Source organism: Neovison vison, chromosome X (assembly GCF_020171115.1).
Source record: "Neovison vison isolate M4711 chromosome X, ASM_NN_V1, whole genome shotgun sequence".
In the NCBI taxonomy this organism is placed as follows: Eukaryota; Metazoa; Chordata; class Mammalia; order Carnivora; family Mustelidae; genus Neogale; species Neogale vison.
This window is the reverse complement of record NC_058105.1, coordinates 117,221,451-117,235,006: the sequence shown is the minus strand read 5'-3', so window position 1 is coordinate 117,235,006 and position 13,556 is coordinate 117,221,451. Positions and strand designations below refer to the sequence as shown.

At 40.2% G+C, this 13,556-nt stretch overlaps 2 protein-coding genes across 5 annotated transcripts in view; both read left to right on the top strand.

The window, feature by feature from the left end:
- Positions 1-13,556, top strand: part of CDKL5 (cyclin dependent kinase like 5) — a 206,227-nt gene that overhangs the window by 106,695 nt on the left and 85,976 nt on the right. The gene's annotated exons all lie outside the window — the stretch shown is intronic.
- LOC122897611 (gap junction alpha-1 protein-like) lies at positions 4,025-6,345 on the top strand. The gene has a single exon (XM_044235918.1). It carries the CDS (start codon positions 4,080-4,082, stop codon positions 4,998-5,000), a length of 921 nt encoding a protein of 306 aa, XP_044091853.1. The 5' UTR covers positions 4,025-4,079; the 3' UTR covers positions 5,001-6,345.

Below are 13,556 nucleotides of genomic sequence, written 5' to 3'. Positions count from 1 at the left end.
GGAGGAGATCATTCTTGGATCTTCATGTTCAGAACCTGGGAAGTCCTGAAGTAGAGCCAAGAAAGTGTGGAGGGCCCTCCTAAGACTTGGTCGCTAGGAGTTCTTACTTGCAATCCTTTGTCAAAATTACCATTTAAGTTTTCTTCCTAGTGTATTGCTCTAGTGCCTCCTGCTCCAGGTAAGCTGTTCTTGGGTGTGATTCTATTTGCCTGTCTCTCCAGATTTCAGGAATTCAATTTGCCTTATGTCCTTAATTATCTGATAACCCTAAAGAAAGTTGATTTTCAATGTGGTGGGTTTTTTTTGTTTTGTTTGTTTTTGTTTTTTTTTTCTCTTGCTGTAAGGATAGGAGTGTGATAATATTCAAGCACTTTATTTTTTGGGCCGAAACCCTGATGCTTTATGTTTTAAAATTGGAAATCCCTTGTCCAGCTTAAAAAGAATTTGTTCAGCAAGAGACTTTTAACTTCTCTGTGAACCATTTGCTTCGCTGAGATGACTCATTCTTAGTTATTTTCATCCCTTTGAATCTTGAATCTGTATATTTTCGAAGTGTTCAGCAAGAACTTTTTTGGAACAAAATATTTGAAAAACTTAAGAGCTTCTTATAGGTCTAGAAAATTGCTAATAACTTCACCCTAAATTAACTGGAATTATTGATTTTCTCCCCCTCCCCTCCCCAGCACTGTTTTTTTATCAGATAGCTTTTAGAATCCGTGCTAAAGTAGTTTCCGGGATTATTGTCTTTAACCTTCCCTCGTTATTACTTTACCCTACTTGTTTTTGAAAAAGTAACTCAATTTTCTGAGGTATTTTGAAATCTCTGGAGACTAAGCACTGTTTAAATTTGAAAAACTAACGAGAATAAATGCCTAACTCTTATGCTGCCTGTGGTTTATTTTCAATTAACCTTGAAGAATGTATTAATTATAAACTGTAGATCTTGGTGACTTTAGCCTGATAGGATTACCTCTAGAATCTATCTGCATGATAAAGGACAATTTGGCTAAAATGTGTTAATTTAAGCAACTGAGAAAGTATAGTATATACTTCAAAGCCTTGTAATTTGATTACTTGCTAAAAAATTGCATTTTGGGAACCTTCAGTTCTTATCCTTGGAGAACAGTTGTAACCAACCTTGGGCAATTGAGACATTGTAAATTGCATTAACCTTGCCCCCTTTTTTTAGGTTTCATTTTAAGTTTTATTTTTCTCACTGAATCTACTGTGAGGAATAGTTGTTAAACCAAGAAACAAATCAGCTGAATGGTATTTAAGATTATTAGTTGGCAAACTCATCTTTAAGAAATATTTTTCTCTTTTAACTTTCTTAATTGTTTAAAATGAATATCTATCTTTGGGAATTAAAGTTTTTCAGGAGTGAGAATTAAAATATTAATTATTATGGGTTTTATCCTAACATACTAAGTAAATTTTATTTTTAGAAATGATGAGTTCATGCTGTATTGAAAGGATTTGATTGAAAATAATTCTTTTTTTGCCATGTAATAATCAATTAGTTGTGGTTTGTTTTAAAGTAAGCTCCAGGGTGCCTGGCTGGTTCAGTTGTTGGAACATGTGACTCTTGATCTCAGGGTCGTGTGTTTGAGACCACCTCGGGTGTTGAGATTACTAAAAAACAAAATCTTAAAAATAAAGGAAGATCCATTCTTCTAGCATGATTTGAATTAGAGGCAGAAACCTTTGCTTAGGCTTTTGCTTACAGACATTTCTTATAAAGAAATAGGGCTCTCAGAGAGCGCCTAGGTGGCTCAGTGGGTTAAGCCGCTGCCTTCGGCTCAGGTCGTGATCTCAGGGTCCTGGGATCAAGCCCCGCATTGGGCTCTCTGCTCAGCAGGGAGTTTGCTTCCCTTTCTCTCTCTGCCTGCCTCTCTGCCTACTTGTGATCTCTCTTTCTGTCAAATAAAGGAATAAAATCTTAATTAAAAAAAAGAAAGAAATAGGGCTATCAGGAGGTAATGGAGAAAGAAGAGCAGGTCTTCAGTAGGGGTACTTAATACTGGGTCTTAACAGAAAAGCTTCCATGTGTTCCTATTTCAACGGAGATAGTGGTTCACATTCAGTAAGTAAGATTTAAGTTGAGGCCTCTGTTGGCTGGATTCCGACTTGCAATTTCCAGATAAGGGGGGAGCTGTAGCTCCTCTTTTGCGCCGGGGCGGGGGGGGGGGTCGCAATCCTCATCTTGCTACTTTATGCTAACTGGGATGGCAGCTACCCTTACAAAATGTCCCTTCATTCACCACAGCATTCAGGACCACAGTGCAAGGATTGATCATCCATTACCCTCTCTAGGAGAGAGACTCAGGATCACCCCCATGATTCTTGACATCTTCTCTTTCTGTCACCACCAAAACTCCCTTGCTGCCCATTTTATTACAGAACCCTCATCCCTGTAGTGCTCTGTACATTCTTCAGTTGTGTCCTCTCTCTTCCCCCCAGCCTTCCTACAGACCCCTAGAGCTCCTGAACCGCCATTAGTAATTTTCCCCTCAGCTTCAGTCTTGCCCTACTATCACAGTATAATCATGCTTTCTGCTCCTGGGTGTCTCTGCGGCTGCTAAGCAGATGCCTGAGGCAGCCTGCTCTAGCGCCAGTCTTGGGCTGTGCTACCTCTGCTTGATACCTGCTAACCAGTTTGCCTGCTGCTGAGCTCCCGGAGTCCAGTGAGTTCTCCCACCCTCAGAGCCTTGCCTGTGCTGGCTTCCATCACAGCTGATAGTTTTCATCCTCGTTGCCTGGCTGACTCTATACAGACTGATCTGCATTTCCTTGAGTTAACTTCTGTCAGTACCTTTTTTTTTTAAACTTCTTAGCACTTAACTTAAAATTGCAATTCTATATTCATTTAGACTTTTTCATTGATTCTAAAATGTACATTTCCCCTCACATTTCTGAAATTGAGGCACCTCTTACCACTGGATGCCTTGATCGCTTTCTGAATGGTAAGTAACATAATGGTTTATCTTATAATCAGTTGTGTCTTAGGTTTAATAAAATACTGTACTTTTTTTTCTTTTTTTTTTTTAAAGTAGGCTCCTCAGAGTTCAGTGCAGCTTGAACTCACAATCCTGAGATCAAGACCTGAGCTGAGATCATGAGTCAAATAGTTAACTGACTGGGCCACCCAGGCATCCCTAAAATATTGTGTTTTTAACGATCTGTTTACTCTAGTTACTTGAAAGTTGCACAAGTACAGGAATTCTGTTTTACTCATCCATAGGGACCAGTGTCCAGTATAGTACCTGGTATCTAGTAGGCACTGAATAAATAATGCTCAGATGAATATCATTATATATTTGTTCCCCCCCCCCCTTTAAAGCAGTCTCCACACCAACACGGGACTAAAACTTACAACCCCGAGATCAAGAATCACATCCTGTACTCATTGAGCCAGCCAGGCACCCCTGTCATTCCCTACTTGGGAAGTGATGGCCCAGAGAACGTTTGAAGCTGAATTGGTCAATATATGCATGTGAATTTTTAATTAGTTTCTGTGTTTCAGTCTTCATCTTTGGAGACTGCCTTATTCTGGAATTGAAGGAAACCTTTAGATGTGTTTGTGTTGTTCTCTCTCTCTCTTTTTTAAAGATTTTATTTATTTGACAGAGAGAGAGAGCACACAAGCAGGGTAAGTAGCAGGGAGAGGGAGAAGCAGACTCCCCACTGAGCAGGGAACCCAATGAGGGGCACGATCCCAGGACCCTGGGATCATGACCTGAGGTGAAGGCAGCCGCTTAACTGACTGAGCCACCCAGGTGCCCCTGAGTCCCGTCATTTATGTAATTTGTCCCATTATTGATAGGTGTATATCCTTACTTAAGAGTATTTGCTCACCATGTGTGGAAATGAATCCACATAAGCTTTTATTAGGTATCAGCAGTTGTCTTTCATTGGGAAGAAGAGTGAGGAAGGTACCAAAGGGTGTAGCAGACTTTGAAACTTTGGAAAGTGTTGAGTGCTTGAACTTACTTTTCCATTTTACTTCATCCTCCAAGGAGTACAATCACTTGGTGTGCCTTCTTCACTTCTTTTAAGCGAAAGAACAGCCAACAGGCAGCATGAGTGACTTGAGTGCCTTAGGCCAACTCGTTGATAAGGTTCAAGCTCACTCCACCCCTGGAGGGAAGGTGTGGCTCTCCGTCCTTTTCATTTTCCGAATCCTGCTACTTGGGACAGCTGTTGAGTCAGCCTGGGACGATGAGCAGTTTGCCTTTCGCTGTAATACTCGGCAGCCTGGTTGTGAAAACGTCTGCTATGATAAGTCCTTCCCGATCTCTCACGTGCGCTTCTGGGTCCTGCAGATCATATTTGTGTCCCTCCCCTCACTCTTGTACCTGGCGCACGTATTCCACATGATACGCAAGGAAGAGAAGTTGCAAAAGAGAGGGGAGGAACTCAGAGTCACTCAGAACGATGGTGCCAACATGGACGTGCACTTGCAGGAAGTCGAAATCGAAGTCAAGAAGTTCAAGTGTAGCATTGAAGAACACTGTAAGGTGAAAATGAGAAGGGGCCTGCTGCGAGTCTATACCATTAGTGTCTTCTTCAAGTCTGTTTTTGAGGTGGCCTTCCTGCTGATCCAGTGGTACATCTATGGATTCAGCCTGAACGCGGTTTACACTTGCAAACGAGACCCCTGCCCGCATCAGGTGGACTGCTTCCTCTCTCGCCCCACAGAGAAAAGCATCTTCATTCTCTTCATGCTGGTGGTGTCCTTGGTGTCTCTTGCTCTGAACATCATGGAGTTGTTCTGTGTCTTCTTTAGGGGCTTAAAGGGTCATGTGAAGGATCCAGAGAGTGAGTCTTACCTTGATACATCTGGTCTGCCAAGCCCCTCCACTGACTCTTCATCGGTTGCTCCTCTTTCCTCCATGTCCCTTCCCATCGACAGGGCGGCCTCTGGAAACAGGAGCAGTTCTTCCTGCCGCAGTTACAATAAACAAGGAAACGAGCAAACACATGCTAAACAGAAAGCATAGCAAGATCTAATAGGGCAGGGGGAAATCACCCCCTCTGACTTGCATGCACAGCCTTTTGATTTCCTCCATAAGCAGAATTTTGTTGGGGGGCGGGCATGACAAAAGTAGTTACTGGGCAGTAGTCATTGTAGATAGAGCAGCAGCCGTTCTGCAAAGCCAGCAGTCCTGCCCACAGCAGCCTTCATGACCTAGCGATCTAGACAGACGCCTGAAAGCATTATGATTCTGCTCAGCTGTTAAAGAAAAGGAAGGTACGGTGGAGAGTGTACTTTTGTTCCAGAGGAGGTGGTACTCAGCCATGTCAGTTATAAGGCTTAACAGACATATTGGGTTCTTTTGGGACGAGGGGGTCTGGGATAGAAGGGGGGAAGCCGGGGATTGATGGAGGAACACAGTTGGTATTTGAAATGGTTGACTCGAAGAATTTACATTCTAAGTAAAAGTTGCTTTAGGTGGTGTATTAGTAAGGACTTTTTCTTTCCCATATTTCCTGAGAATGGTTCAATGTATACGAAAGTGATAGATATCTGTCATGTATTGGTACAAGCAAATGCAATATAAACTCATAAACATGGGATTTTAAAGTAATGCAGGGATCAGGTTTCATCCTTTCTCATGGATTTCGTGGTGTGGGCCGAATGATGTTTACCTCATTCCAACTGTGAAAATGAAATACTCTTCCCTCCCCAAAGTGCCCCCCCTTTACCCAGTTTAGTTTATTACAGATACTGGTTCTATTCACTGTGATTTTTTTTTCTTTTATAGAAAGGTGTCAGGAATGATGTCCTTGTTTTGAAATGTAATGACTGATACTTGAATGATAAACTTTTAGTTCTGTAAACAGCACTCAGTGTGAGAAACTTAAAAAGGAATGCTTAGAGCTGGACTATTAAATGTGTATCTTACATGAATTTTACAGTAACTGATAGTTCTTGGCTTTATTTTACTTAATAAACCACATAATAAGCATTATTTTAGAACCCATATTCTGTTCATGAGTTTTGGGAGGCAGTCTTTTGGATGGCCAGTGTTTTTGATGTTTGTACTAAGATTTTATTTGGAATGCAAGAAAGGTTGAAAAAGGTTTGAGTCTTACCTATGTAACTAATGTGTTAGAAATATATACTAAAGAAATATGTTTATTCAAATGACTTTCCTAAAACAGATGGTGAAAATGCTGAGCTTTATACTTTGTTCTTGCACGACAGCTACATAAACAGTTCTGTACACTAAATGGTTTAACATTTCACATTAGACTAATGTCATGTTAAGTTTTATTAAATGCAAATGTAGACCTTGTCCATCATATATTCTTAAGAATGTTCTTTATCTAATAAAATTTTAAGAGCGCAACCTGCTTGTTTGCCTCCTCAGAGTTTCTAGCTGCATTCATCTTTCCTAGTCTTTTGAACTCTTCTTTGATACATTTTAATCTAAGCAGAATCTACTACAGAGTTTTAGAAATGGAATTGCATTGATTCCATTACAGAAGGTTTTAGTATTAGTATCTTTAATTATATATAGCAGGATTACAGAACTCCCACTATTTAGATGTGCAAGAAATGTAGCTTCTTTTTTTTTCTTTTAAGTGGTTGATCTACTCTTCCTCAGAAGCTTCTTCCCACCCCACAGGGTGGAGGGAAGGGCAGAGTATGGGCACACCTGAAATGTTAAACCTGCCAATGAACAGCATCTTGCTCTCACAGTTTAAACAGTCTCATTTGTAGAACCCAGTCTCTTGGCTCATTAAAGAGTCTTTCAGATTTCCTTTTCACAAACTGTTTCATGAGGAATAAACAGTTTTTTACTAATGGGATGTGTGTTTCCTTGGGGCACTGTGAAACCTCTGAAATCTTGGATTGGACACTTCCTGTTTCACATTGATTTTCACATATTGCTTGCTTGATTTTGTTAAAATTTTTATCTTGAGGGGCGCCTAGATGGCTCAGTAGGTTGGGCCTCTGCCTTTGGCTTCGGTCGTGGTCTCAGGGTCCTGGGATCAAGCCCCACATCGGGCCCTCTGCTCAGCGGGGAGCCTGCTTCCCCCCTTCCTCCAACCTGCCGCCTGCCTCTCTGCCAACATGTGATCTCTTTCTCTCTCTCTGTGTGTGTAAGATGGATAAATAAAATCTTTTTAAAAAATTTTAAAAAATAAAATTTTTATCTTGATAATTACAGATTTACATGCAATGGTAAGAAATAATAGATTCCATATATCTTTTTTTTTTTTTTAAAGATTTTTATTTATTTGACAGACAGAGATCACAAGTAGGTAGAGAGGCAGGCAGAGAGAGAGGAGGAAGCAGGCTCCCCGCTGAGCAGAGAGCCCGATGCAGGGCTCGATCCCAGGACTCTGGGATCATGACCTGAGCCGAAGGCAGAGGCTTTAACCCACTGAGCCACCCAGGCGCCCCTAGATTCCATATATCTTTCAATTAATTGCTACTAATAGTATCATCTTGCATAATTATAGTAGAATATTATAACCAGAAAACTGACATTGATATAATCCATTGGCCTTATTCATATTTCACCAGTTTTACATGCACTCATATATACATATATGTGCACATACATATATGGTTTTTATCACTGGTGTAGATTCATGGGACCACCACAGTCAAGATACAGAACAGTTTTATGACAAGGATCCCTTGTGCTGTTGATAGCCACAGTTGCACTCCTCCATTCCCCTCTCCCTAACTCTTTGCAACCACCGATCTGTTCATCTCTATAATTTTGTTTTTTCAAGGATACTATTTAAATGGAAATGGTTCAGTGTATAACCTTTTGAGATTGGCTTTTTTCTCAGGAAAACTCCCTTGAGACTCCTCTAAGTTTTAGCATGAACCAATAGGTTTTTTTTTGTTTTTTTTTTTAATTGCTGAGTAGTAGTCCATAGTATGGAGGTACCACTGCTTATTCACCTGTTGAAGGACCTTTAGTTTGTTTCCAGGCTTGGTTATTACAAATAAAGCTGTATGAACATTTGTGTACAGATTTTTTTGTGAACAAAAGTTTTCATTTCCCTGTGATAAATGCTCCAGAGTATAACTGCTGAGTTGTAAGTGAATATATAGTTTTCTAAGAAACTGTCATGTTCTTTTTCTAGAGTGATTCACATTCCCATCAACAATGTATGAGTGATCTCGTTCCTCCCCAGGCTCACCAGTATTTGGTATTATCACTGTTTTTTATTTTAGCCATTCTAATAGGTGTGTAGATGATCTCATTGTGGTTTAAATTTGCATTTTCCTAATGGCTAGTAATGTTGAGCATCTTTCCATGTGCTTAATTGGGATCTGTGTATCTTCTTCAGTGAGATACCTGTTTCTTCTATCCATTTTCTAATTGGATTCTTTGTTACGTACCATTGAGTTCAAAGAGTTAAATAAGTATATGTATTTATATTCTGGGTTAAAATCCTTTGTGGGATATGCTTGAAAATATTTTCTCTCTGCTAATAGCTTTTTCATCACTTAATAAGGTTTTCCACAGAGCAAATTATTTTAATCTTGATAAGGTCGTCTATCAGTTTTTCCTTTTATGGATTATGTTCTTGGTGGTAAGTCTAAGAACTTTTTGTCTAGTCCTGTAGCCTAAAGATTTTCTTCTTTGTTTTCTAAACGTTTTATAGGTTTACATTTAAGTAAGTGTAAGTCCGTGTTCCATTTTGAGTTAATTTTTGTATAAGTCGTGAGATTGTAGGTTGAGGCATTTCCCTTCTCGTCTCGTCTCTTTACTTTCTTGGCTATGGAGTCCAATTGCTGTTGCACCCCCTTTTGTGGAAAAGTGTCTTCTTCCTTAATCGAATTGCTTTTGCAGGCAAAAATCAGTTAGTATATCTGTGTGGCCCTATTGATCTCTGTGTTTATCCCTCTGCCAGTATCACACTGTCTCAATAACCATTCTGTAGCTCTGTACTAAACCTTAACGTCAGGTACAGTGAGTCCTCTCACTTTATTCTGCTTTTTCAAAGTTTCTTTAGCAATTCCAGGTCATGTGCCTTTTCGTTTTCATTTTAGAATAAATTTGCCTATATCTACAAAACACTTGCTGGGATTTTTGATAGGAATTGCATCAAAGCTATATATCAGTTTGGGGAAAATTGGCATCTTGTTGCGTTTTCTAATACACGAGTATAGTATGTTTCTCAATTTACTTAGGCTTTCTTCAGTTTTTTTCATTAACATTTTGTAATTTATAGGATACAGATCCTATACATATTGCATTAAGTTTATGTGAGACAATTTCATTTCCTTGGAGTAACTTTTTAAAAGATATTTATCTATTAACTTATTTTAAAGATTTGTTTATTAATTTGGCAGACACAGCGAGAGAGGGAACACAGGCGAGGGGAGTGAGAAAGGGAGAAGCAGGCTTCCTGCTGAGCAGGGAGCCCAATGCGGGGCTTGAACCTAGGACCCTAGGATCATGACCTGAGCCAAAGGCAGACACTTAATGACTGAGCCACCCAGGCGCTCCTATTTATTTTAGAGACACGGAGAGAGAGTGCGTGAGCAAGTGCAGGGGGAGGAGCAGAGGGAGAGAGACAAGCAGACTCCGTGCTGAGCATGCAGCCCCATGAAGATCAATTCCACGACCCCGAGATCACAACCTCAAGCTGAAGTCAAGAGTCTGATGCTTAATGGACTGAGCCTCCCAGGCACCCCTTTCCTTGAAGTAATTGTAAATGATGTTTTGCTTTTAACTTCCGTGTCCCATTTTTATTGTTTGCATATAGAAATGTGATTGGGGTACCTGGGTGGCACAGTCCCTTAAGCCACTGACTCTTGGTTTTGGCTCAGGTCATGATCTCAGGGTCTTGGGATTGAGGCCCCCATTGGGCTCTGTGCTCAGCGCAGCGTCTGCTTGAGATTCTCTCCCTCTCACTCAGCCCCCTCCTGCTCATGATGTTTGTGTGTTTCTCTCTCTAAAATAAATAAATAAATCTTAAAAGAAATGTGATTGATTTTTGTGCCTTGATCTTGTATTCTGCAGTCTTGCTAAACTTAATAATTCTAGGAGGTTTTAGTGGATTAGGATTTTTTTTGTGTAGATGATCATGTCAGCTGCAAATAGTGTCAGTTTTATTCTTTTGTTTACAATCTGTATGCTTTTTATTTATTTTTCTTGGCTTATTACTCTGATTAGAACTTCCGACATTGTGTTCAATAATAGTGATAAGAACAGACATTCCTTTCATGTTCCTGATCTTTGGGAAAAAGAAGAAGCATTTGGTCTTTCACATTAAATATGTTAGCTATAGGGTTTTGTGGATGATATTTATAAAGCTGAGAAACTTACCTTCTATTTCTAGTTTGCCAGAGGTTTTTTTTTCTTAACCATAAACTGGTGTTTGATTTTGTCATTCTTTTGTTGTATTTGTTGATATGATCATATGATTTTTTTTCTTTATCTGTTGACATGGTTTTCTTTCTTTCTTTCTTTTTTTAAGATTTTATTTATTTGTTTGACACAGAGGGAGAGAAAGACCAAGAGCAGGCACAAGCAAGGGGAGCAACAGGCAGAGAGAGAGAGGGGGAAGCAGTCCCAGCACTGAGCAGGGAGCCCGATGCGGGACTTGATCCCAGGACCCCGGGATCATGACCTGAGCTGAAGGCAAACACTTAACTAACTGAGGCACCCAGGCGTCCCTGGCATGGTTTTCAAATGTTGAATCAGCCTTGCATATCTAGAATAAATCCAGCTGGTCATGGTGTACAGTTCTTTTAATACATCACTGAATTTGAAATGCTAGTATATTGTTGAAGATTTTTGTACGTGAGTTCATTAGAGTTGTTGATCTATACTTTATATTTTGTGCTTTGTCAGGTTTTGATATTATTGTATTAGTAGCCTCATAGAATGAGTTGGGAAGTGTTTCCTCCTCTTCTAATTTCTGGAAGAGATTGTGTAAAATGGACATTAATTCTCCCTTAAATGTTTGGTAGAATTCTCTAGTGAAATCATCTGAGCCTGAAGATTTTTTTTTTATTGGGAATTTAAAATTACAAATTTAACAAATACAACTACTTAAATTGTTTATTTCATCTTGGTTATGTATGGTAGTTTGTGGTTTTCCAGGAATTGGCCTCTTCCTTAAGTTGTGAAATTTAGGAGTGTGAAGTTTGTGGTAATGGCCATGGGATTTTAGGGATCTCTCCCCTGTTTTGTTCCTGATATTGATGTTTTTATCTTTATCAGTCTTGCTAGAAGTTTATCAATTTTTGTGATCTTTTAGCAGGACCAGTTTTAGCTTCATTGATTTTATTTTTAAAATTTTTAAATAATTTTGTTTTTGTTTTTTTTTGTTTTTTTTTTTCCTGTTTGATAGTTCACTGATTTCTGCTTTTATCTTTGCTACCTTCTTGTTTTGGGCTCATTTCTTTTTTTGGTATTGAGGTAAGACTTTATATTATTGATTTGAGGCCTTTCTCTTTTCTAATGTGTGCATTTAGTGCTATAAATTTCTCTGTTAGTATTGCTTTAGCTGCATCACACATATTTTGATTTAATGTGTGTTCATTGAGTCCTGTGTAATTAAAATTTCCTTTGAGATTGTCTCTTTGTATTATGGCTACTTTGAAATTCTTGTCAAATAATTCTGCCATCTCTGTGTTAGCATCTTTTGATTGTCTTTTCTCATTCATGTTGTTTTCCTAGTTCTTAGTATGATGATTGATTTTCTGTAGAAACCCAGACATTTTGGATATTATGTCATTAGACTCTCTATCTTATTTAATCTTCTGTTTTATCTGGTCCTTTATGAGAGTGCCCTGCAAAGTAGGGGGCACAGATGGGGATGGTAGTTGAGTTTCCTCTTTCAGCCTGCACTGATACCTACTGGGGAGGGGCTCCTTGTTACTGATGTGAATGGGAGTTTGGCTTCTTATGTGCCCTTCACAGGCACTACCCTGGCAGGGGGTTGGGCATGCTCCCCACTTCGCCCTTACTGATGTGAGTGAAGCCAGTGTTTCATCTAGCTAGAGTAGGGTGGTTGGTTATTGTCTAAATGTTTTCCGTCATGCTAGGCTGCTCTTTGCCTGGTCCTTTAGCTTGAGAGAGCAGGCTTTTATTGGGGCTATTTTTAATCACTGCCCATGGGTGTTTCTGGGTTGCTTGTTGAAGTAGTTTTATTAAGATTGCTTTAAAATCCTTGTCAGATAATTCTAACATCTGATTCATCTCTGTGGTGATGTCTCTTGTTTTTTCTCATTCAAGTTGTAACTTTCATGGTCCTTGGTTGTGGTGAGTGATCTATATATTTTTATTGTATCCTGGTCGGTTTGGATATTACGACACTCTGGACTCTTTATTATTTTTTTTGTTCAGCAGGCAGCCTCCCTGTTGGGTGGTAGCCTGATGGCTGACTAGGTGTGTTCAGCTTCCTGCTTGGGTGCCCTCCCACCTCCCCCAACATTGTTCTTACTCCCACTGCCTCCTTGCAGAAGGGTAGGGTGGATGTTCACCTCCTCATCTGACAGCTTCCCAGAGAAAAGTGGACCAGTGATTCATGCTGCCTTATTGCTTCTGCTCCATCTTGCAGACACTGCTGTGCCAGAAGGGCCAGAGTTCTGTTGCCTGCTTCTGCCTGGAGGGAGATGGGAGATCAGCTCTAGACCGGACTTGCCGATATGACCGGGCAGGGAATGGGAGCTGTGCCCGCTTCTGCCAGACAGGGGTGGAAGATTAGTGCCCTGGCGCCTGCTTCCTTGGAGGGGTGTGTGTGTGTGTGTGTGTGTGTGTGTGTGTGTGTGTGAAAGAAAGTAAAGTGTCTATCTGCTCAGCCCCTGAAACCTCAGTGGGATGGTAGTGCAGTTTTTCCATTGATGTTTGCCTGGAGTAGGGCGAGTGTTGCCCAAAAGATTTTCTCTTGTTAGCGCATCCTTTTCCTGATCTTTCGGCTGTGAGAACAGACTTTTCTTAGCACCTCTTTATGTTTGCCTCCTGTCGGTTCTAGGTTGGAGACTTCTCCAGTACTCTTTTGGAGATACATAGGAAACAGTGGGTAAGCCCTGGGAACTCACTGCCACCATGTTCTTCAAGTCCTGACCGCCTTATCTTCCTATGCTTGGTGTAGGGATTTTTAGTTTCAAGAGGAAGGACCTGGGAGAAGTGGGTCTACTCCATCTTTACCAAAACTAGAAGTCTCCACATGTGTGTGAAAATTCTCTAAATACCGGTTTGTATGATAACATCAGTTTGTTCTTGAAATCAACCATGTATTAGGTACTGTGACTGGCCCTGGGGAATATAGATGGGACTGAGATGTCATCCTTAACTTCAGAGACCTCACCACTTTGAAGAGTTTGAAGACCTGTGAAAATAGATTTCAATTTGCCTCATGACACTGAGGTAGAAAACACAATTCTTTATTTTAGAAATGAAACTAAATCTAGCTCATACCTTGTGGCATTGGAGCTCCTCTGCTTCCCATTGACTGACCTAAGCCTGTTTTGGTTTATGAAGTGCCAGCCAAATGGGAAGAGGCCTAATCCTTAAGTGCCTTGTTGTTCTCATGGTTACCATTGCTTGTTGCTCTGGTTACCATTA